Below are 26,372 nucleotides of genomic sequence, written 5' to 3'. Positions count from 1 at the left end.
TTTGCATAAGTTGTTCTTAGGCAAAACAAGGTAACTCCTAGAGATCACGGCGTGGCATCATAAACCATATGTTCAAACAATACTAAAAATTAACTTCAGTTCATATTAAATGTGTGCTAATCTGAGAACCCAAGCTTAACAAGCTTGGTTCCTTATAAGCCTAGATTTTAAGAATGATAGTCATTAAAATAGAATGTATTATGTATTAATTCCATGCCTTGGGAGCTTCCGAATCCAATCCAAAGCATGTAGCACCTCCATTAGGATCTTCTTAAAACACCCATTTGAACTCACTGCCCTTTAGGAGCCAAGAAACCTTCAACTCTTCCTTAACTCTAAGAAAGAGCCTAAGGCTTAATTTTCTTTAAAAAATTTTTTTTTAAATGTTTTATTTCTGAGAGAGAGAGAGAGAGAGAGAGAGAGAGAGAGAGAGAGAGAGAGAGACAGCGTGAGTAGGGGAGGGTCAGATAGAGGGAGATACAGAATCTGAAACAGGCTCCAGGCTCTGAGCTGTCAGCACAGAGCCCAACACGGGGCTCGAACCCACGAACTGTGAGATCATGACCTGAGCCGGAGTCAGACGCTTAACTGACTGAGCCACCCAGGTGTCCCTTAAGGCTTAATTTTCTAATCTGACTTCCTCCTCCTCCTCCACCTCCTCCTCTTCAATAAATCCTTTGCTTGAATATTTTAATCAGCTTTGTTTTTCCCTTCTACAATTATACCTATGCTGCCTCTGAGGCCTACAGTATTCTCCCCACTTTTACCATTGTCAAAGTCCTGTCTTCCCTCAACACAAGCCTCCTCTCTGAAGTCTTTGCAGTCCGGGATTGCTTTTACCTCCGCACTTCCGGTCTATGGCACTCATTTGGAAATTAGCATATGTTATCTCGAATTGTCTGTTTGCTTGTTCTTTATTTCCTTGTTTGCTTTACAGAACACAGATCATACCAGTCTTTGGGGTTCCTCTTTGTACCCAATGCGGTAAAGCCCTTTAAGGCAGGTCCTTGATGTTGGTTGCTGGTTTGTAACGAGGATGAGTAAGAGTCCTCCTTTAGAGTGGCCATTCTCTGTGTTTTGTCAGGTAATAAAGGGCAGGAAGATTTCCAGTCCCTCTGAATGTTCATTTTGACCACCAGTGGCACAGGAGGAGGGGTGTCTGGAAGGCCAGGGAAACGCTTGAGGCTTTCCTAACATATTTAGTCAGGATGCTTTCCGACACTCCTGCTCCCGCCTCCCAGAGAGCCCGGGAAACCCAGCACACACAGGCCATTTTTCTTAACTGCTGGGTAGCTGGGAGCAGCAGCTGTGGTTGCTGAGTGGTTGCCCAGGGCGGCCTGGCCACCCTGGAGAACCAAGAAAGAAGGGAAATAAAGAGCTTTCCTAGCCATGCAAGCAATCCCTTGAATGTTAAGGGAAAACTAGGCTTGTTATGTTCACTGTAAATTTCTTCAATTAGAAATGTTACAACAAATTTGTCTGATGTTAATGAAAAGCATACTTATGCACATATTCATAAAGTGAACATGTACCAAAGATATTTTTAAAGGGTGTTCTTTGACATCGTAATTTGGGTTTGTAACATAAAGAAAACAAAGTGTTTAATCAACTGAGTAAGCTTTAGGGACCTTAAAGTATGATGATTGATAATGATATATGATCTTTTCTAAGAAAAAAAAAAAGATTTGTAATGGGCATAAACACTTTAATTTCTACTAGGATTCCAAGCCAATCTGATTCCCCAAGGGGCATAAAAAGATGTCAAACTTTTGACTTATAGTAAGATACATAGGCATATATACTTATATATTTTCTAAGTACCCTTGAGCAGAGATGCTTAAACTTGAGGTCCATAGGGTTCATAGATCCTGTAGATCCATCGAATGGTTTCAGAGGGTCTCTAAACACCCTGAATTGTAGACGAAATTTGTGAATGTGCTGATGGAGACAGGGTTTATAGTTTTTGCCAACTTCTCAAAGGGCCTTAGCCATTTTCAGGTTATTATATATTTCATCCAACTTGATCTAAAGCTCACTTCATAATTATACACGTAGATGTCAACCTGACTTCCCTGCTGCCTTCTCTATGGTTATTAGATTGAATTATCTGAAATTGCTGTTTATGCTGGTATATATTAGCAAATTCATTCCGTAGATGATACTACATTTCTGGTTTGTAGGCACATGCTGCTTACAGAGAATCTCTTTCATACTAAGAGTGGTACACAGTTATTGCACAATGTCTTAATGTTTGGCAAGAAGATTTTATGGTCCCCTAAGTGGGGGTCTTGGCCACATAAACTGGTTCAGAAAGGATGTGATCCTCACATCACAGGGCCAATCTGAACAAAGAGAATAAGTGGAGCCATGCTTCTTTAAATCAAGTTTAGAGCTGGATTGATAAATGGGAAGTAAAATTATCAGTAAATGTTGGGAATTATCAGGACGTTAATAATAGTGATTCTTTCATTTCCAAGGCACAGAGAAATCAAGAAATCTTCTCAACATTGTTCAATTGCCCAAACCAGCTGTTCACTTCCCATGGAAATGAGGTGAGGTCTGCAACTATCCTTCCTCCACTGCAGGGCTAGGGAAGTGAGACAAGGCAATAAAAAGATGAACAAATAATTGTATTACGTGGCTTGTGAGGGCCTGGAACATAGTAGGAACTCAGAAAATCTTTGAATGCTGAGTGTGTTCAGATTCCTGACTGAAAGCTACCATCAACACCAGACACGAGGAACATCCGTAGATGTGTCAAAGACAGACTGTTTGCTACTCACCTCAGCAGAGCTGTGATACTGAATGAAGGTTGCAGAAATGGCATGGCTGAAGGGGTCTCCTGCCTTGGTTACCATGTCCTGCCTCACAAGAAGAGCCAGGTCCACTAACTAGAAGATTGGAATAATAAAAAGAAGTTACGCAGATGGAAAGAATCACCAATGTCACTCAAGTGGCAAAACCAAAAGCAACCTACTCCAAATGTTATTGATCATATAGTCTGCCTAAAAATCTGTATTGTGCCCAGGAGCATATGCTTTCATTGAGTGATAAATGGACCTACCCATGACTAGAAACGATATTCTGACTTCCCAGGAGAGTGGTTCTCAAATTTTATTTAATAATCACTATGGAAGCACTTTAAAATAGAGATTTCTGGGCTCTAGATACTGAGTTTCGAATTTGGTAGGTATGCTCTGGGTTACATTTTATTTTCTTTTTTAAAAATTTCTTTATTTTGAGGGGTTGGGGAGGAGCAGAGAGAGAGGCAGAGGAAGAATCCCAAGTAGGCTCCGTGCTGTCAGCACAGAGGCCTGACACGGGGCTCAATCTCATGACCTGTGAGATCATGACCTGAGCTGAAATCAAGAGTTGGATGCTTTGGCTGAGCTCCCCCGGCACCCCTCTGGGTTAACATTTTAAACAAGCAGCCTTAAGAAGCTGATGCTTGTGGTCAAAGGACCATGCTTTGATTCTGGATTCACGTTTTGGCAAGCACTCAGTAGACAATACATATCTAGAAAGGTATTTTTCAAAGCTCAAAAATAACCTCTAAACAAGGTAGATGTGTACTTAGAATTCAATGTTGAGAAAAAATATGCAGGGATACCACTTGTGGTTAGGATCAAGTTGCAACAAACAGTCACTTTTGGCCTAACATCCACCACCAGAGCTGAGGATACAAGGAAATAGAACTGAACAAAATTTCGGAAAATGATAAGACTGTCATAGGATAAAACTCATGGCTATTCTTGTTCCCAGAAGAGTAGTGGGTGGGAAGCCTGATCATGGATGGGATTAGGAGAGAACAGTCATGCATGGCCTGCTATGACAGATATTGGAATGCTTACCTGTGCCACAGTTTCATATGCTAAATACGCTAAAATTTCCATAGCGACAACATTGGGTTTTATCTCCATACTGCTGCAGTCCAACCAATCTCGAAATTTGGAGGCTTTTTTGGCTAGCCATCAAAAAAACAAGTATTGAAAAGTTAATTTTTAAAGTGTTTTCATACTTCATGTTACTATCACAAAATGAAAATGGCTCTTGAAAATTACATTTGGAAAATAATGCATCTAAAACGCTGTATTCTCAAAGTTTTATTAGTGTCGAGATAGTCAAGCCCCAAGAAATTCCTTACGTATTTGGGTCTTTCCATTTTATATGCGTACTACATAACACAGTGCATGGGATGACTTAATGTTCAGACCTTCTCACAGTGTCAGAATAAGTCATCACTGGCCATAGCTCATGTTTTAACAACAGTCAAAGGGGCTGCTTGATTGTAACTTTAATTTATGCTTGGGGAAAGAAATTCCTGCAAGAAAGAACCTGTGATTAAAAAAAAAAAAAGGAATGTACAGAAACTGTATTTGTAATGTCTATTACTGGATCAGGCTCAATGTCACAAATTCAGAATAAAGTAGAAAAAGTTTATGCCTGCAGTTACATTTTCCTGATTACAAAGATGTCCAAATTCTTTTTTTTTTTTTTTTTACAAATAGTTTATTGTCAAATTAGTTTCCACATAACACTCAGTGCTCATCCCCAAAGTGCCCTCCTCCATGCCCATCACCCATTTCCCCCTCTTCCTTACCCCCATCAACCCTCAGTTTGTTTTCTGTATTTAAGAGTCTCTTATGGCTTGTCTCCCTCCTTCTCTGTTTATAACTTTTTCCCCCTTCCCCTCTCCCAAGGGTCCTCTGTTAAGTTTCTCAAGATCCACATATGAGTGAAAACATATGGTGTCTATCTTTCTCTGCCTGACATATTTCACTTAGCATAATACTCTCCAGATCTATCCATGTTACTACAAATGGCCAGATTTCATTCTTTCTCACTGCCAAGTAGTATTCCATTCCATAAATCACAACTTCTTGATCCATTCATCAGTTGATGGATATTTACACTCTTTCTATAATTTGGCTACTGTTGAAAGATGTCCCAGTTCCTAAGCCTGACTTTCCAAACCCTCCAGACTGATTTCAACCTGTCTTTATACTATTGCCTACTGAAATGCTACCTGGCCTGGAGTCTAACCCTCTCTGTGTTCACCCTGGCTCCTTTCCCTCCACGGAATGGCATCCCACTTCTCTTCTTCACTCACACAAATACTGCCTGTATTGTGTACTTCCCCACAGAGTCAATTACTGAACACTTATATCATCAGATACCCTTTCATGTCTGCGTATCATTTCTGAAACTGTCTTAGAAGATTTTTTGCAGGCAAACAGCATGCATCAGGTCTCTCTGCATACCTAATGGTACTAAGAGCATGTGGAACCTTCCGGTAAATATCTCTAAACTGCCACAGTGCTAGGCAGAGTCTTACCTAATGTAGGGCCTTTATTAGATATTACTAATTCAAACAGTAATCAACAGGGAAGAGAGTGATGGTAAAGATTTTATCTTATCTACAACATAATGATGTTTTTAGCAATTTCTGCTGATTTTTCTTTTGGTTAATCTGGTCCCACAAAGCCCTTAACAGTCACTGAAAGCATGATGTTTGGATCCTTACTGATACGAGCTTCATGGATTCCACATACAGAAGAGTTTTCTTTTAAATAAATCACAGAAGACATGAAGTCTTGCTATCAAAGTGTATGTCCAAAGCTGTCAACTGTGGCAGAATTATGATAATCCTCTTAAAACTATCTCCCCAAAGTAACCAATCTTCCCCCTACTCTCTGACATGCAACATTCCATCTAACTAGCGAGCTGCAATAGCTCCCAAACACTTGTGTAACATCTGTGGAATACTTCTGAAGTTAAAGTTAACAGGCAGCAATTTGGCAAAATCAATAAAATGTACCATACTCACTTCTCCCTTTGACAGGTTGTTAAGAACACAGAAACAGGTATTTTGTGACTATGCGCTAAGCGATTTAAGAGAGGGAAGGGATAACTCTCAGTATTCCATCAGATGTGTCCACCTAAGCAGCAGCACTGGTAGCTTCCTCGCTAGATTTTAAGCTATAGAATGCAGGGATAAGGGCCATGTGTCCACCCTTGTATCCCCAGCACCTAGAATGCAAATACTGCCTGGCATCAGCAGACTTACAATAAATATTTCTAGAAAAAAAATGAATGAACAAATGAAAGAAAGATACTTCTTTAAAGGGTAGGGTCTCAACTCTTCTCCATCAAAAAGGTATACAGAGGTCCCATAAAACCACTGTGGGTTACTGCTATTCCAACAACAGGTGAAGATGCCCTGAGATAATTCCCTCCCTGTCAGCTGGAGGACGGCTTCAGAGACAGACCTTCCCATGATTATTGCTGGGAAACACCATGTGCAGCAGAAGAGGCACACATGCTCCCAGTCATGACAGTTTGTTTCCATCGAGAGGTGGGGGGCGCCAGAATGAATGAGGTCCTTCACTTTTACCCCTCTTCTCAGTACATCAGGAGAAAGGGTAATCGTGGAAACTGATCAACAATTTCAACAGAATCCTGAACAAAGGTCGGAAGTGCCTAGGATTATCAGTCTTCTGACACTACCCGGTTTTTTGGCCTGTGCTGGAATTAAAACAACTTTCTATAAGTTCATAAGGGAAATTTAAGATTAGTGAATTTTCATACACGTTTTATCTTTCTCATCACTGATCACCAGAAAAATTCAAGTTTCTCTCGGTATCCCATTCTCCCATCCCTGCGTACTTATCTCCTTATTTCTATCCCAATCCTCTCTGAGTCCTTCCATGCTGATCCGTCCCTTAGCACCCCCTCTAATGCTCATTCCACTCTGAAGAAATTTTTCTGCAACTTCAGTCTCTTTAAAATGACTGCTACTTGGATTAAATGAAAGTAATCCTTCTCAGAGGTCATCGTCACCCCTGGAATCTTTTCTAGTAGAGGTTCTTTCTTCCTTTCCTTCTGTACATATATACTGAGCAGCCACAGACTGCCCACCTGTTCATCTCCCCATACACCAGGGGGCTGGGAGATCAGACCTTCATTCTCTGAGTTTTTCTGACAGGGAAAACATAGGACAAGTGGACAGGGACTCCTTACCAACTAAAAGACAACACCATCCTGTTTGAACAAATAACTACTAGCCCACAATTTCCTACTCGACCAAACTACCATTTAAGTATGCGGGCAAAATAAAGCATTTTTAAGACAAAAATGAGTGCTGTAAGCTCTTACAGAACCTTGGGAAAAACAAAATTAGGCTGAGACGGAATGTTTACTAATGACCAACTTTAAAAATTTAAGACAAGGATGCATATGAAAAAATTAAGGATAGCAACTAGAATAACAGAATATACATTATACAAACTGAGGAAAAATGGAATGAAGAAAATCTAATTAATCCAAGAGAACAATGAAAAGGAGAAGGAAAAGCAAATAAAAAAGCACAGTTAATTTAAAGCACAACAACAGCATATAAACCCAAGTGTATAAGTAAACACACATTAGTTAAGATCATCAATTAAAATACAAGGAGATTCTCAGATGGACTAAAAAGAAAATCTGCATACTTGTTAACAAAATTCACATATGAAACAAAAGGTTGAAAGGAAAGGCTTGGAAAAAAGATTTACCAGCTTATAACTAAACTTAAGCTTTGTGAATTGATATTCATATCAGATTTTAAAAGACTTTAAGGAAAAGGACTATCTAACTTATATAAACACAAAAACAAAAGTATAGGTGAATTTGCTCAGTATCTCATTCTGCAACTTACCTTCAGGCTAAAAAGTTATACTTGTTAATTTAAAAATGCACCAGTAGTCCCAATCAGTGAATGTCAAGATCAAATATTTAAGAAGAACATACAACTGGATCACAATTCCTATATCCTGGTGACTTATCACAAGGGGAAAAATGAAAAGAGTCTACCATTCTGACCAGTGTGGGTATTAGTTCTGAATTTGCTGACCCACTTGGACTAAGCATTTCCCACCACAGCATTCTGGCATATAAAATAGTCTTCCACTAAGGTTTTATAATGAAGCACCTATGGGCATCATATGAAAAAATATTGTTAAATGTCCAAATCCATCTTCTTGAAAAATATTAAGCATAACAGACTGTTTAAACTCTAATTATTTTCTATAGAAAGGGAAACTATTCATATTTGATGTATTATACTTAATTACTGAGTTACAAACAAAACACTGAGTTGTTAAAAATCTGATTTTCAAACACAGTTTGTATTAGGACATTTTCGTGGCTATCTATCTGTTTTAGTGGGAAATAGCACTTCTGTTCCTTTAAGTGAATTAAATTTAAAATATGATTTTAAAAAATAGTTCAATAGCACTAAATGTTACTTTATAAACTGGAGATTTATACTTATAAGAGACCTGAATGCCATTTTTAAACCTAAAAATTACAATACAAAAACCTCTCATTTGCTGAAATTGCCATGATCTGAAGTGTCATTTACTTAATGCTTCACAGATGTATGATGCCAAGCTGTTAGTCAGACTGCAAAGTATATTTAGTTAGGGGAAAAAAAGCTTCCAAAACATGTTTTCCTATATTTTACTGACATTTACATGGGGCACTATTTGAAATGTGTCATTTATTTGCACTTTATGATCTACAAATGAAGCTCTCATTTTCTTTCTTCAAATCAAATGCATTGTTATATGACCACAGAACAGTTTAAAGACACCATTGTGTCTCTAGTCCCTCAGACCAGGGTCATGTGCTATTTTGTCAGAGTTTTAACTGGACTTTTCATCACACTTGCTCTTTGACCTTTCCCCTGAGAGTCTTAGTCATCACGAGGCTTTCTGTGCTTTTAGTTAGCTTGTGTGCAACAATGGAACAGTACTAACTTTATCACTAGGTTATCGGTGTTACAAGAGCATGCACTAGTGAATTTGGCTAACACTGAATGCTTGTTACAGCAGGGGGTTACGGACAAATATGGAAGAGACTATTGATCTGCCCCTCTGTGGTAACATGAGTATGCATAAATAAATGGAAAGCCTGGTATTTATTAATATTAGGGGCTTTTAAATGTCATGACTGTGTGACTACAGTCCATTATGGGTCAAGTACAATCAGCAACACTAGTGTAAATATGACTAAGAAACTGGAAAAGAACTTAAGAGTGGGAATGTTAAAAAAAATGGAGGTTTTTCTGACTCAATGTGAATAATTTACATGGCTCTTTGTGTATTAACAGCACCCTTTAAAACCTCAAGACTATTAATGACAAAATAGTAGAGTGGGGTAAAATCTTTTATAAACTCCCCTACAATGGAGGGGCTGTTTCTGTCACAGTTATAACTATGCATATATTAAATTCACCAATTTCTAAGGAATGAAGATGGCATCATACTTTAGTATATCTGCAACATATAATCTCTTAAACATATAATGAAGCAAAATTAAACATTTACTTACAGAAACTTAATTGTCGACTTTCACAGAATTCTGCATATTGAGCTGAATCCATAATTCGAGTTTGTCTTTCTGCTCTCTAACAGATAAAAAGACACACAACGTTTCAGAGCAAGCAGACCACTATCTATGTTTTCTTGGCTAAAACGCAGAAACGAAATTCCATTTTTCTTTCCTGACTTTAAGTAAACAGTTTAGTACCACCATAAATATCACGATACATAAAGTTATGTTAAGAAACAGTAAGTAGTTTTGAAGCTTGTGTCTTTTGGAAGTTTAAAGTACCATTTTCTTCTCCTCTGTTATTGTCATTATAGCTGAAGGGAAAAAAAAAAACTAAAGGATTGTACTTCGAAGATTGTGTACTTCTAAATTTTCTGAGTCACCATCCTTTTAAGGAAGAACTGTGAGGAGATGATACCAAATTAAGCAGAAAAACTGTTAATCATTATCGCCCATCTTCTGCCGTAAGGCTGGGGATTTGCAATGTTAAACTTGGAGTCAATGAATGGAATCCATATATTTTCCCTCAGAACATGGAGCCAGAGCTAACAAATCCGTATTTTAAACTGCAAAGAAAATAAAGAAAAAGGTAAACACAACACAAAACCTTTAATCTGAGTCCAGGTATGATTCACAGTTTGGTAGAGTTTCATTCGTGGGTTTTTGGTTCAGTATAGCAGATGTTTGCTGCTTCATTGTCCCACAAGAGGTAGGATAATTATAATTCACCCATAGTTCGGTGGGAAAGAATATGACCGCTTCCGCTTCCTTGGCAAGGGAAGCATTTTGAAATGAGACAGGCTGGTACTTCTTGGAATGAGATTCTGGCCAGTAAAGGAAAAAAATTCCCTGAGATTTTAATTTTTTTTCTGCTGTGGAAGGACTCTCAGCAAGTTTTCTTTATCACCGCTGGAGTATATAAGTACCACTGCTAACGTCTGGATATTTTCATATTTTTTTAAAACTGAAATTATTGTTTTTTCATTTTGTCTGATTTGAGTAGTGGTCAACTGAATTCTGATGATATATCTGTTGATGGAATGAATGACGGTGCAGTAGCTGCTGCTCAATATAGAAAAGACAGATGGGGTGGTGGGAGTTAAGGTAAAATTTACTAGCTACTGTGGTTCCTTCTAAGACCACTGACGTTTTTCCCCTTGTTTCTTTTTTTCTACTCCTTCCTTCTCTTCTTTCCTTCCAAATCTCTCCCGATCCCATACATGCAAACATGCCTATGTGCTGACACACCCAGACTTCTTTATTTACCTTCTAGGTTCAAGTACCCTTTTTGAACATGTAATAGTAAACACTGTGCACACATTATGTACCTTGTGTGCATTAGGGTCCTCTTGCACCTATCTGAAACACCATGTTTCCTTAAGGATATGTTGTTGGGTGAAGTATTCTTTGATATGTGAATGCATGATATAGTTTTGTCCTTCTTTTTAGGGTATCTGACACGTGACTCACTAAATGTTTGCCAATGGACAGTAGGAAATAAGAGAGACTTTTGAACACAACACATCAGTTACTAAGGTGTTTATTAAAAAACAGGTTCTAAGGCTCACACTGTTATCATTAATGTCTGTCTGTCCGTGTCTGACTATAGCAGGAATCTCTTACATTTGTTATTTCCAGCTCCTAGAGAATTTCTGACACACGATAATTAAACAATGAAACCTCCGTGAAATGAACAAATGCTATCATTTTAGTCTACAATCAGGGCAAATGACCATCATCGCCATGATGTGGCTAGTCCTTGATTATCTATGTATTCCTATATGTCTCCTCTTCTCTGCTGTTCTCTGGCTACGCAGCCTCATCCGCCCGATACATGCTAAACAGAAAGGACTTAGATGAATAATGGAAAAAGAAAATTCCTACTGGGATTCTTAATACTAACTTTTCTTCCACCGAACTGGACAACTGAGATTTGGCTTCTGTGTAGATGTTTACCATGGTTGATATATCTGAATATGTATTTCTGGAAACGGAAGTTAGGAAAACTTATCCTAAGAGGCTCAGGCGGCCAGCTTTAGTCAAGTGAGGTATTTGATGTAAGATCTCGAACTACATTTAAAAGACACTACAGGACTTTCAACTCTTAGAGCTAGCTTCGATTCCTTTCAGATACCTGATTCAGTGTCTCTCGTCTTTTCTTCATAAAGTACCTTGGGTTTGATTTCAATTCCTCTAACACTGAAGCAGTAGAGCCCCATGAAGCTGGCCCTTGGATGTGAGCAGGAAGCCACTGACTAAATGTCCAGTATACAGCAAACGCTCAGGGAAGAGCAGCTGACGTGATAGCAAAGATGCACAGGCACTACAAAACCACGGTGTATCAGAGATAGAGGATGACTTCAAGTTCATCTTGTTCAACCACCCCTCATTTTTAAGAGAAGGAAATTGAGGCTCAGAGAGAAGTGCTTTGCCAAAGGTGATCAAGTTAGTACTGGAGGCCCAGACTGCCAATTCCTGAGCTGGCCTATTCTCGTTATAAGAAGTTGCCTCCAACCTACAGTAATGTTTTTGCTCTAATTATTTTTCTTTGGAATCCTTTAAAGTCTATACATCTCTTACTAAGCCATATCATGTGCGGACACATACCGTTTTCCCCTCAACCTTCTAAATGTGCAGGAGGCTGAGACAGCAGAACCCCCAGGCCAGTATCTGGCTGTAAGCTGCCTTGTCCATTTACCTCAGTGTGGCATAAAAAGATCATTTTCTAGTGTGTGTCATGACATGAAAGAGGTTGGGAAGCAGTTGTACTAATACCAATGTCCTTGAATGTTATATGACACAGTGCAGGTGTGCTATTCGCAAGTGAGCTCAAAATGAAATCAGAGACCCTGGCAGTCGAGGATGTTGAGGGTGATTCAGATATGCTCATCATGCTAATTTTCGTTTACTCCTCTTTCTTCCCCATGAATTATTTCAAATAATTGAAAGAAAGGGACAAATGTGGCCTTATAAAAGGGTCCAAATCACTCAGCATCTGATTATATTATCTCCGGTCTATATGCTGTCACCTTAAAATTGGCAAAAGTAGTAAATATTTAACCGTCATAGGCTCTGTGTTCTTTAAAGATAGTAACTACGTTTTACTTCTCTAATCTCAGCATTGGTCAGTGTTTAGCCTGGATTTACCTTGGTCCCTGTAAATGTTGCTGGCTAGCTGCATGGGCGGGCAGGCAGGCGGATGGATGGATGGAGGCAAAAGAAATGCATAAAAATCCCTGTTGCCTGATCTAAAATCAGGCACTGTGAATATGTGTAATCAAGTTGTCCAAATTGCAGAGAGGGCAGGTGGTTTTTTAAAGCCCAAGTCCCATAAAAAAAGTCAAGTCATTGGCCTACTGGTTAAATAGGGTTAACTCCTATTTTCTGTAATGTCCTAACTCCACTTTCCCTTTTGCCTCTATTCAGATCACGCATTACAATCCATGCTTTGAGTGCACACTGGTAGTTCCTTTTCTATTCCTGGTACTGTAGGGAATCTCTGGAAAACATGCAAGGGGGAAAATCAGAAGCCCTGTAGAACAACATGCTCAGAAAAACAATGCTTATTCTTTACAGAGAGCAGCACAATGGCCTGTAAAATAAACAGTTGTAAAAACTCCATTTTACAGTTGAGGACACTGAGATTTAGAGAAGTAAAAAAAATCTTTTTTTTCAGAGAAGTAAAAAAAAAAATTTTTTTAAGCATATAGTGGGTAAAGCTAGTAAGTAAAACTTGGGTCCTAGATGACCGAGTGTTAAGTATATCACTGAATAATCACGGCAGGTTAATCATAGCTTTTATTCATACTGGATATTCTCAAATTACACAATGTTCTCCTGATCTCAGACTGCCACATGGACGTAAGGTCATCAGTGGATTAGTCATGCTCATGTATCTGCAAGTCCAATTTGTTTTCTACTTAGTCTGTCAATTCTACCCAGTCCTTGGTTTATGGTACATACTAGACGATTTTTAAGAAATTAAATCTTACTAGTATTACAATCTAGCAAAGTATTACCATATAGGGGCATACATGGAAAAAATCACCTTTGGAAGAATTATTCCTAACATTTTCCAAGCACGCAACAATATTTTAAAATTTCACTGGAATGGCTCTTTAAAAAGGTAAGAGAGCATAGTTATGCTAATAGTCATTCATCTCACTACCAAGAAGTTACAGCTTTTTCTGGTTATTGTAAAGCAGACTCAGAAGGCAGAATTCCATGCCAGATGAACTCATTTTCTTGGGTCCTACCTAAATGAAAACAGGGAAGCAAATACCCCTACAGATGCAGTACCTAGTATGATTCCTATGTTCAACACCTTGAACAAAACAGACTCTGAGTATACATCTGTTAATTTAAATTTTCAGTGAAGAGTTCTCATTTCAATTAGCATGAAACTGCTTGGGTCTTGGAAAAATATTTTCAGCAGTGACGATCACCATTTGCCCCTGTCTATACCCGTTTGAGGCATGAGGCTGGATTACTTATGCAGCATACAGTTTCATTTAAATTCTCTGCATGCTTTCACTGAAGCATCCAGGAAGGTTAGAGAAACTATGTGCTGGCATATCTCTTGGTGGCTTCTCAAGACACATGACATTTATCTTTCTCCCATGATACAAAATCACAGAACATAACTTTTAAATCAAGATGAAAGTTTATCTGCTCTCACTTCCACCTCGGATTTTTTTTTTTTAAATCTTACTTTGATTACTCTTAGAAGTCTTACGATTGAAACCCAAAATCCTTTCTGCATGGAAATGGCAAAGTGCCAACAGTAATCTACCAACTACCTCATGTTAAACAGGAATTGGTTGCTGAACTTGAAAACCGCAAACGGCACGGTTGGTGGTAGCATCAAGCAATGTGAAAACGCACAGATTATGGAAGGCACATGCGTGTTCATGTATGCTGTGGTTCATCTGCAGAATGATACGAATAGATCAGTAAACACCACAGAATGCTAAAGACACTTAGACACCATATCCTTCATTCACTCTAGGTAAAGAAAGGGAGGTTCAGGAAGGTTAAAGGGTTTACCTAGATTGCTGCAGTCAACCAGGTACCCACCTGAGTGCTCACTGTGCTCCCTGGATTAGTTTGTAATTTAGTGGGTCCTCCTGCCCAGGAGTCAAGTGAGTCTCCTTCAAACCATCTGGTAGATTTTCCTTACCTCTTCACCCAAGTGCAAAGCTCATCATTTTAGGCCTAGAGTACTGCAACTCGTTCCTGGCTGGTTCCTCCCAAATATTTTAATTTTCCCAACCCAACTGGGTACAGCAACTATAAATAAAAACATGGAGAAAAGGCTTTGGCACATAGCAAGACCTACCACAGCAGGCTCTCCTCTATCCCCACACCACTTTCATGCTTCTGCCTCATAAATTCAAACAATAGCTCTCAGCTGATCACTCACTGCATCAAATTCAAGCTCAAATGCATGGCTTCCAAATGCAGCTATGATCTGGTTCATTCTTTATAGGCAGGCATTATTCTCGCTAAAACCTAACATCTTTGTTGTACTCAGGTCACCCTTTGTCCCATCTGTCATGCTGCTGTCCCGTGCCCCTCCGCCATGACTGTGCTGTCCATCTCCCCCTTTTTCAAATGGTATTTAGCTCCTTCTCCTTCAGCATAGGCTCCACTTCCTCTAGGAAGTTTTCCCTGAGGCCCCCAGGTCACACTGATTTCTCTTCTCAAACATTTGTTCTCTGGGACAATATTACACCCCTCCCTGCATTTTCTGTGTGTTCTACTTTTGTTTCCCCTCAAAGGACTTAGCTGCGAGAATGTATTAACTGAAAAAAGCAAGTTGAGAACTGGATTGAATGTATCTCGATCCCATTTATGATTAAAACACACACACGTGCGGATGTCTGGAATCATGTACATTATATTTTAGTCGTATTTATCTCTGGGGTAGCATTACTAGTAACTTTTACTTTTTCAGTTACACATTTCAGTAATGTTTTAACTTTTCTTTAGACGAACTACAGTAAGAACAAATATTTTTAAAACTAAAGAGAATTTAAATGTAAAGAAATTCCTCTTGAGTTAACTTTGTTTGACCTACTGGAGGTCATTAAGTAAATGTCCACACACACACACAAAATTGAAGCAGCTACTCAAGAGGCAGAAAATCACAGGGAAACAGCACAGATGTGGATACATGTTCTCGCAGAGTGAGTGTGAGTGAGAGGGAGAAAGGAGAATGTTACTGAATTATTTAGGGAGCCAACTCAAAATCCTGATTGTCTCGGAACTATATAACTGAATAAAAATACAGTATACTTTCTATTTCATAGCTTAAAAAATAAAAATTTCCATTGGTGCTAATTTGTTCTCCCAGCATGATTTTCATAATACATCAATTTTGTGTGTCCAAGGTATTAAGAATATATTACAGTAATCACACGAAGTTTCTTAAAGAAGCAGCTATAGACTTAGGAGAACATTCAAGGGATTTAAAAGGAATTTTGAGCTAAAAATACGTGAGTAATTCCTAGCGAGTACAAAGCATCAATGAATGAGAAATACACAAAAGGATATTGTGATAGTAGTTCATAACAGAGTTGTTTCAAAGTATAGAATTTTGGGGGGGTGTTTGTACTCTATGGGTCTAGATATATTAATTAATGTGACTATAGTTTTCTCTTTTGCATATATCCTAAACTATCAAGAATGAGCATGAATTGGTTATACTGGGAAAATACAGTTGTTATTTAAATAGTGCTTTTAAAATTGGTTGAATGTCTAAAATTTTTGAATCTGAATTTATGAAGCTAGTAGTGGGGAAAATTACCAACAATATATTATTTCCTGTCCTGGGATAAAACGTGTGCTAAGAGAAACATTTTTTTCCCTAATAATCAAGCAGCACACAACCACACAATTCCACGTTTAGCTGTAAGTCCTCATGCAGTGTTAGCACTAATTCTTGCTAATGTTTCCCCCGAAACTGTATACATGCTCTGTAATAACTAAGTTGGCAAATAATCTAAAAAGCTATGTGAGTTTCTGCCCAAACTAGTTCTTTGAAGTAATAGAAGAAGACTGACCTCTTTTTTACTTTCCTGATTGAGGATGCTGTAACCCCTTTTTGTGGCTTTTATCTGGCTGTATACCCAAAGTGAACATACTAAATGAGTACGTACAAGCTCTTTAGGTATTCTGAAAAACATTCCTAAAATCTCTCATTGGTTTATGTAACATCCAGATAAGTTGACACAGCTCTAGAGTCTAGCAAATATGAAGGATTTAAGGTAGTTAAATATTTTGGCTACTTAGATAAAATTTTACAACACTGCCTGGAAAATGTGCATGTGAAGACACTATCGCACAAAATGGAGTTCATCTATTCTCTTTAACCTTGAGTTAGAGCTGGAGACCTTTCCATTTTCATTTAGCAAGATCAAACTCTCAGGTAGTCCAACACACATATTGAATGGAGGCTGGCTTTGTTTACACACTGGGAAAGTTTGGCACCTTTACAATAAAATCCTCTGAAGGAGGAAGCCTGTCAGCGCAACATGGCTCTCATCTTCTTCAGGGATATGTGGAAGTCTAAAGGAACAAGGAAAGGCCCCACTTGGTATCTTCTCTTGTTGCTACTATGGGATACATCTAAGTTTTCTTGATAAGAATTTTGGCAGGTAGAAATACAATTTTTATCTTGTATTACTTCGTCCATTATTTCCCTCTAAGTTCCATCAGCTCTACCGTCAAAATATATCTGGAATAAACCACTTTTCACCACTGCCACCTTCGCTGCTACAATTCTGGTCCCAGCCATCATTATCATCATCTCCCCTGGTTACTGCAATAATCTCCTACAGGGTCTTCCTACTACCACTGTTCTTCCCCGACCCCTGCCAGTTCATTCACCACACAACAGCCAGAGTGATCCTTTCAAAGATGGAAATCGGCTCATGCCGCTTATGATCAAAATTTCCCATGGTGTCTCATCACCCACAGAATAAAAGTCAAAATCCCAGAATGGCCTACACATCCCTACACAGTCTTGTTCCGTATCACCTGTCTGGTCTCGTTTCCCATCACTCTCCTCCTCACTTACTCCACGTTCCAGCCCCACTCCGCCTATCCTGAAAATGCCAAACACATTTTCATCCGGCAGCCTGTGCATTTGCTACATCTCTGTTCTATCTTCACCCCACATTATTGGTTTGCTCATTCACTTCTTTGGGTCTCTGTTCAAAGGTCCCCTTCATAGAGCAGCTGCTTGTGACCACTTTATGTAAAAGAGCAGCTCCCTGCAGGTTTCTCTCTATTACTTGGCTTCGCTTTTCTTCATAGCTCTTACTATTTATCATCTGCCACAACAATAGGTGTATTTATTTGTTGATTGTCTATTTCTCCTCAACTAGAATACAAAGCTCCTTGGCGGCAGAGACTATGCCTATTTTATTCACTGCTAACTCCCCAACGAGCTGGACACAGAGTAGGTGTTACATAAACATTGGTGGAATTGAATATATACATTTTTCCTACAGTCTATATATGGAAAGGTTAACATATCTAAGGCAAGGCTTCTCAAGTCTTGTCACTACTGACATTTGGGGCTGAATGATTCTTTGTTGTGGGGACTGTCCTGTGCACTGTAAGATGTTTAGGAAATTCTTGACTTTCACCCACTAGATGCCAACCATCTGCCCAATACTTCCTGGGTTATGAAAACCAAGATGTCTCCAAATATTGCCAAATGTCCCCTACAGGGCAAAATCACACCCGACGGAGAACCACGAGTTTAAGAGGAAGAAGACTACCATTGGTTGACTCACTGCTATGTGTCAGGTGCCATGCTTGGTCCTTTACATTATCTCATTTAATTCTTCCAATAATCTCAATTGGCAGATATGGTTATTTTTAAAATGAAGAAGCTATGGCTCAGATGTTAGGCAATTTGTCTAAGATTGCGCAACATATACGGTTGCTACAATCTCAAGCTAGGCCTGTTTATTCCAACGTCTACGCTCTTTTTCCTATGAATCCTCATAAATGAAACTGCCGAAAGCAGAGATACTTTGATAGAGGCGAGGGAAGCGGACTTACAGTCCTCCAGTTTTCCTTGTCTTCATATTCCTCAATGAGATAATCACAGGAAGTTGTGCTCTCCTATCCTATCTGCTCTTTAAGGAACAGGCATTGTGCTTATATATCTGGTTTCAGAACTGAGGCCGTTTCTGACACGAGATTCCTAGGAAGACCACGATACTGAAGGAACCACTAATCCCCACGCATCAGTCAGAGTGATCTTTGAAAAATGGAATCGTGCTTTGTCATTTCTATCAAATCCCTCTTTGGTTCTGATATCATGACTGTTGCAAAATTGACAGGTTTATCTGAGAGGCACATACGAAAGAAAAGTGCTCCTAAAATACGGAGCACAAAACACGCTGCTGCATCTAGCCGTCCTGAGCCGGTGGGACAGGCCCTGCCTTCACCTCCCAACGGGAACAAGACCCTCCTCCTTATCCCCAGGCCACACTACTGCTGCCAGAAAGGCTTAGAAGCAGAACTACCTGACTCAGTGATGGATCAGAATGACCAGTTTAAAGTCTTCATTATCTATAATTTATGTTGATAGTCTCCATCTCTCAGTTTATAAGATATTTTACAAATTGGCAATGCATACAGTAATCCTTAATCATTCTAAGAGGGCAGCTTAGTAAGACAGTCAAATTATTCATTTAAGAATCTTCAACTGAAGGAAAATACTGCTGTAAACAAACTCTGAAATACAGGGGGACAACAAAAAACATGTTTTAACAGTAAATCTGAATCACGCCATGTTTTAAAAATTCATAAAGGAGACAGATGAAATGATGAAAAGATGAATAATGGAATCTCTAACATTGTGTACCAGTGAAGAAATGAAGTCACCCGTCTGTGGAAAATTCTCAAGGGACTATATTATAGAGGAAAAATGGGCCTTTGCAACTGGGTACCCATCTGAGTGAAGATTAGAAACAAAACAAAACAAATTAAATTGTTTATTCCCTACAGAGAATGCCCTTAATCATTTTACAGCTGAAGTTTCTTTTCTCATAACTGGCTGAGTTGTTCTCATGAGTCAGAAATGAACAAGTTCATCAATAGAAATCTGCCAGAGACTGATTTAGCTGAAAGCACGAGTTAACACAACACAAAGGAAGAAAATGATGTCCTGAGTATGCCAAGTTTTAATCACTGAAAACAAGCCAACAATGGACTTGACCAAATATGGCTATAATGTCATATAGTAATCATAGCTACTGAAATTGCTTTTGTTTCCAATGTAATACATGAACATTTCTAAATATTTAACAGGAAAAAGCAGGAATGTCTGCACGCTCAGAAAATTAGGGTCTATTTTCAATTCTTATCTTTAAAAAGTCTACCTAATGAATTTAAAAAATAAACAGACCAGAAATCATCTTTGAAGTAATTGTGCTTTCAAGATCTTTGAAGAAGTACTAGAGGGAGGGACAAATCTCCTAAAGCAGCCCTGTTTGTACTTAGATTCAGTATTTCAAGCAGCCCGAACACCATGACAGCCTCTTGGGCTTCAAAGAATGCAGAATAGTGAAATCCCTTGGAATCATAAATGTAAAACCTATAATTATGGTTATTTAACAAAATGGTTTCTGTTAAGATATTTGATGATGAAATTCCCATCCTCAGATGTCAGTGCCCAAATTTTAATCAGCCTTTACTCATAAGTAAATGTATTCTAACTGTTATTTGATTAAATGTCAGTGGCCATTAGGCCCAGCTCTTAAGTCAGAAGGCTTACAGAAGGCATGCCACAGAGGGCGTGGAATGGATTATGTAGAAATATGAAGAAAAGAGAATTGTTTTTAGTAACGTCGTGATGTGAGGCAGTGTTTCACCTTAAAGTAACCACAAAAACTTTAAAGAGGCGAAGGACAACAGAAGGGAAGATCAGAGGTGGTAAAGTGGGTAAAGTCAAGGGAGGAAGACTCACAGCACAAAAGAGCAGCACTTCGGAGTCTTGCGTAGACTGCCTTACTCGTTGGCTCTCTCTGCAACCCTGATGGGTGGGAAGATCAGCTATTATCGATGTCTTCATTTTGTAGACAAAGAAGCTAAAGCTTGCTGCCTCTGTGGCTTTTTAAGGAAACTTGTTTTGAAATAATTTTAATTTACATAAAATCTGCAACATTAGTGCTGAGAATTCTGTGTACTCTTCACTCAGCCTCACCACCCCAAACTCTCCTGATCCCTTCTGATCTGAGAAGCCAAGTGGGGTCATGTGTTTAGTACTTGGATGAGAGTTTCTGTGGCTTTTCATCAAGGCAGGACATATTGCTAGAAAGACTTAAGATTTCTCCTCCAAACCAGTACTCTTTTCACTGTATCATGGACTCCTAAAACCAAACTCCTTACTTAACATATAACATTTTCTTTCTGAATATAGACAGGATTACTCAAGTTTTACCCAAGTAAAATTACCCAAAGGGTACCCCTGTACATTACTACATGTTACAATTCTAGCTACCTATAAAATGTACATAATCTAGAATATTCTACCTGAACTGTTCTTTAGTGGCTCCAGTAAGAAACTGGTTTAGATTTTACAGAACTAAAAACCCTAAAATTTGAACTATGTGCAGTTTTGACAAGATCTAGGAACACATACTGACATGAATAAATTATTTAATAAGATGTAGGTGGACAAGTGTTATGGAACTACTTTGCATAGTGACTTCGTAAGAAACACGCTCCATTTTCAGAGTCATTGTGCTGGAGGAGAGCAGTTAGTGTTAGACAGATAGCCCAATCATTTGATCTTTCATATATGCTGGTTCTGACTGTAGTTATTATGAAAGTAAGGTTGTATCTAAATTCCATTCCATTTGTTTGTCTATCGGAATTCAGCTGTATTGTACATTTTTATAGAGAAGATTCTGTCCAAGATAGCTATGACTCGTGAGTGCTGGGCACTGAGCTAGGTCCACTGCATCTGCCACCACAAATCTTTTCCAACGGTTCTGAGATGCAGTTTCCGCTGAACAATCTGAGACTTGGAAACATTAAGTAATTTGTCTAAGGTAACAAGGATACTCTCTGCACAAGGTAAGGGGTGGAACTGTGATTAGGTCTGTCTGACTCCAAAGCCAGTACTCTGTTTATAAAACCATGCAGTCTAAAGAGAACATTGGGAAGAAGACAGGTATACCACAGTTCCGTAAAAGATAAAAATACTTTGTCATCCTATAATAAAGACTTTATCATCTTTTGTGATGACTGACATCCTTGATTAGGATAATGATGCCAGGGGAACGAACAGTTTGGCCAAACACTTGAGGATATGTATAACGTAATGTGTGTGTGTGTGTGTGTGTGTGTGTGTGTGCGCGCGCGTGCATGCACATGCGCGCACACACATGTGCACATACATATTGTTAGGTTGTAGCTTTTAAGAGGGAGTACATTATTGTGACATAAGCATGATCTCATCTGTCTGGGAAGATCATCATCTTTCAAAGAGGAAGAAAGAAGAAGGCTCCACATGGGTGGAGCAGGGTGAAGGGAGAGTGGAGAGAACAGAGTTTAATGAGCTGGTGAGTTTAAGAGCAGCCAAGTTACCTGACAGTCGTGGAAAAACAGGGTTCATAACTAGATTGCCTGCAGGTAGGTGAATTAAAAAAACATCACATAGGCAACACAGAAATGAATGATGAGAATATGATCTTGTTAAAATAACAAATTAGAATTCTTCATAGCTCGAAGGCCATCCTCTTAGAATTCTTGAGTACTGGTGCTTTCCTGATACATTTACAAGATGATGAAATAAACTATAATTTTGATTTATACACAACTTTTTTAATTTTTTTTTTTAATGTTTTATTTATTTCTAGGAGAGAGAGAGAAAGACAGCGTGAGCAGGGGAGGGTCAGAGAGAGAGGGAGTCACAGACTGAAACAGGCTCCAGGCTCTGAGCTGGCAGTCAGCACAGAGCCCGACGCGGGGCTCGAACCCACGAACCGCGAGATCATGACCTAAGCGAAAGTCGGACGCTCAACCGACTAAGCCACCCAGGCGCCCCTATACACAACTTGTAAGTGATACTCCTACTGCACCACGTCAGGTGTCCCATAAGTGTAGTTGAATGAAGCATGCCTGGTTACTTTACATGCCCTCCTTTGCGCAGTATTTTTAGAGGGCAGGAAAAAAAAAAAAGCCCAGATGGTACTTATTTTCTATAGCACAGCATTCTAATTTCTTAAGTACCACGATGGATATTTTGATTAACAACAACAACAGAAAGCTAAAATCAAATCCTTTTTCCTACTTTAAGAGACAGGAAATCTACTAATAAATGTGGAGTGATTTCTTCCATCTTTTGATGTTGGGAAGTTTAGATAAACAAAACTCTTTAAAGAATAGGAGACTGAGGCTGAAATACATTAAGACATTAACACTCATCCTGTAAATATGATAGTTCTTTGAGAATCACAGCCACATGACACACTATTCCTTCAATATAAAAAAAAGAGAGAGATTTTGTCAGTTACCTGAGAAATAACTGACAAGAAGGAAAAAAAATTACTGTCCTCTGTAAAAGGCCTTAGCTTTTACATAGTGGAGCTTGGGATGGACCACGAGAGCCCAACCAGAGGCTCTGTTTTAGAGGGCAAGGACAAGCCACCTTTTTACCGGCTTCCTTGACACAGCAAAAGTGATGAGTTCACATGACAGCTAAGAATTACCTGCTCTCATGATGAAGCATAAAGATATTTTGTTTCACAACTTCTGAGTTCATTTCACTGGCACAGCCTGGACACTGAATGAGAGAACCTAAAGTTTACTAGCATCAGGCAAAACGGAGTCCAGTCACTGCCACGTGGACTGGAACTGGCAAACGCCATCCATCTACGACTTTTTTTTTTTTATGTGTGTATTCACTTTATTTATTTATTTTTTAAATAGTTTATTGTCAAGTTGATTTCCATATAACACCCAGTGCTCATCCCCCATCAGCCCTCACTTTGTTCTCGGCATGACTTTTAAGGAAAAGAATAGACCAGGCCTATCGTAAGACACTAATTACTTTCTAGAAGTTTATTCTCAATTTTATCGACCTGTGGGCCTAAGTCACAAGTTTTACGAGTTAAGATGTTTTTTTGCTGCATGCAGTCTGATCCCAAATTAGTTACTTTAAGCAAGACAGAAGTGTATTTTCTTTCACATAAATGAATTCTGGAGAGGAGGGGCTCGGGCTTGATGCAACCACTTGTTGAAGTCACGAGGGCTTCAGTCTTCTCCAGCTTCTGCTCGGACATTTTTCTTAGCTGTGCTTTTTTTCTTTCTTTCCAATTTTAAAACTTATTTATTCCTTTTATTGAGAAGTAACTGACATCTAACAATGTGCAGAATGTGGCTTTGTCTTCATGATTCAGAATGGCTTCTAAAGCTCCAGATGTTACCTCTGCATAAAGTGGTCAAATGTAGGAAGGTAAGAAAAGAAATGAATGTATTTCTGTTTTAAGAAAATGAACAGGGTAGTTAGATTACTTCCGCTTACATTTTACTGGCCATATCTCAGCCATACGATCAAATCCAGCTGCAAGTTAAGAAGAGGAACATGTTATTGCAGCTGGATGGCCACAAATAAGTTTTATTATGAAGGAAGAAGAGAGAGGATATCGGTGGTAAGTAGCTGTCTCTATCATGTTCGTATATGACTGGGGTATAAAAGTCATTACATTTATGTGAACCATCATATTGATTTCCAGACCTGATTTTTATCGGTCATAAGAGCTGAGGCTTAAGAGTAAGGATTCTTTCCCATCACAACACTTACCAACATTTTTAAAAAATGCATTTTATACATTTTTAGACTTCATGGAGTGCCTCCAGGAGATAAGTCAAGCAAATAACCAAGAATATTAAGCCAACTCCAAAAATGACTGAGGTGCTCTAGGAAGAAACTGATTTAGTTGCATTTAATCTCTTCATATGTTAGGGTCAGCATGAAAATCAGTGAAGGTGAGTGATATGAAAATGGACTTGGCAAATGATTCACTCCAAGGGGTGCTTAGCTGCCTTGCCTGTGTTAGTCTATGCACTTTGCATGAATGCTGGCTGGCAGGCTGAGGACTACTTTTGATCTGTTCTCTACTAACAGAGAATCCTTTACTGGAACCCTAGATACAGCCAATGAAAAGCCACCAATCTCAAACTTCATCAAAGAAAGAAAAGGTGATTGAGGCAGACTGGGGTGGTGAGGGCTAAAGTGAACCCAAGTTATGAACTTGAAGGGAACAGAAGATATCTTCAGCAATGGATATAAATAAGGGCAGAGTTTATTTTCATAAAGAGGCAGGCCATTATATCTTCACTTTATAATGAAAAACTTAAAATTGCAAATACTGCAAAATTCTCCAGAGTTTTCTACATTTACACACCATTTTATTTTGGTGAGAAAGATACAAACAAAACCCAAATAAGAAGGCAGTCAAGATGTATCTGAAACAGAATGGACAGGGTATGTTACAGGGCCAGTACGATTTCAACTCAATGTCTCTATATTCAAAATATACAGAGTAACTCAGTAACAACTGAGTTTTAATAACGTACAGCTCTGAAATGTTCTCATGTGATCATGGGGGCCATTCTGCATCATCAGAGGAAGACTAGAATGCCTCGTGAAGAGCATGCAGACCCGGACTCAGGATCCCGGCCCTTCAGGTCTTGGTCTTGCCCCTAACACAGGAAGGGAATCTCTAGGTTGGGTTGCTTCCTCTGACTGCAGCCGAGTTCTCACTTCTAGAATATATCACTGGGGTTCTGTGGTTCTGTGTGTATCCTGTATTGGAGGGAGGGTTTTAAAATGTTTAGAAACATGTCAGAGCCATGGGTCCTAATGACTTAGGAGACGAGACAATCTGTTCAAGTTCACGATGGAAGACAGTCTTGTCTATTTGCAAACATTCTGATCTAGAAGAGATGTCGTTGGGTGAAGCCAGCAGGTTCCTAACTTTTGGAAAACAGCCAGATATTTCAAAACTGTAAAAAAGTGTGTGAACCATTTCTCCCTCAGCAATGATGTAGCCATTTAATCCACTGCTTCGACTTTCCCCACGACTCCCATTTCTCACACTGAAGGGCACTGGATTTAGAAAATGAAGAGGCCTTGAGATACTGAACGGAAGAGATACTGTGACATTTGTTAAGAATCTGCACTTTCATAATAGATGGAGAAAGAAAAAGGGTTTAAGGGTAGGAAGATCACTATCACTATGGCTTCAAACACCTTCCCCTCAACATGCTCCTTTCTGTAGTGAATTAGGTCTAATACAAGAAACCTAACCAGACATACTAATGGACTTTGCAAAAAGTACAAACAGCTGTGTAATTCATATGGAAGCTGAATATCTGCCCTTTAAAAATAAGTAAGAAATATGCTGAAAGCTATTATAAGCAGGTTTTTTCTAGAGAAGAATATCTAAGAGACTGTAATATTCAAAAGCATGTAAATGTTCTTCGAAAATAAGAGCAAAATTTTCAAATGCTTGTCTGGGTAAGATAAATACCAATGATCAGAAGAAAAGGGAAATCTTATATTCAAATAATGGTAGCTATTTGTACATCACCAGAGCCCAAGACATTTCCATGGCACAGTCTACAGAGAGTCACTAGTAAAACTAGACATTCTCCAGTACAAGGAAAGTCTTTGGTATTCTGATTCTGAGGAAATAACAGTGAGGCTTCAAAAAAGTAGGTAAATTTAGGAGACATATTTTTAACGTCCTTTAATTAAGTTAATTTCTATTATCCAACAACAAAGGGAGGGGGTACCTTCAGTAGGTAGGATGGTGAGTTTACCTTTGCATATTCCTTAAGAGAGGCATATCCTGTGGCATTAACTGAAGAGATAAACAAAACAAAACAACCTACCATGTCCTAAAAAGAAATCAGATTGGGTACGCTTGTGACACTTTAAAGAGCATATTATGTGAGAAAACAAA

The 26,372-nt window shown here is 38.8% G+C and overlaps 1 protein-coding gene across 3 annotated transcripts in view; it reads right to left on the bottom strand.

Moving 5' to 3' along the window:
* SUPT3H (SPT3 homolog, SAGA and STAGA complex component) overlaps nucleotides 1–26,372 on the bottom strand; it is a 554,087-nt gene that overhangs the window by 96,214 nt on the left and 431,501 nt on the right. For all 3 annotated transcript variants that reach the window (XM_039231173.1, XM_039231171.1, XM_039231172.1), the window contains exons 7-9: nucleotides 9,373–9,448; nucleotides 3,852–3,964; nucleotides 2,784–2,891 (exon numbers count right to left, since the gene is read on the bottom strand). In XM_039231173.1, coding sequence (XP_039087104.1) covers nucleotides 2,784–2,891; nucleotides 3,852–3,964; nucleotides 9,373–9,448 — 297 coding nt within the window. The remainder of the gene's footprint in view (nucleotides 1–2,783; nucleotides 2,892–3,851; nucleotides 3,965–9,372; nucleotides 9,449–26,372) is intronic.

The sequence above is a fragment of the Hyaena hyaena genome, unplaced genomic scaffold (genome assembly GCF_003009895.1).
Source record: "Hyaena hyaena isolate Hyena2069 unplaced genomic scaffold, ASM300989v1 scaffold_55, whole genome shotgun sequence".
NCBI classification, from domain to species: Eukaryota; Metazoa; Chordata; class Mammalia; order Carnivora; family Hyaenidae; genus Hyaena; species Hyaena hyaena.
Note: the sequence above shows the minus strand (reverse complement) of the source record. Positions and strands in the feature narration are given on the sequence as shown.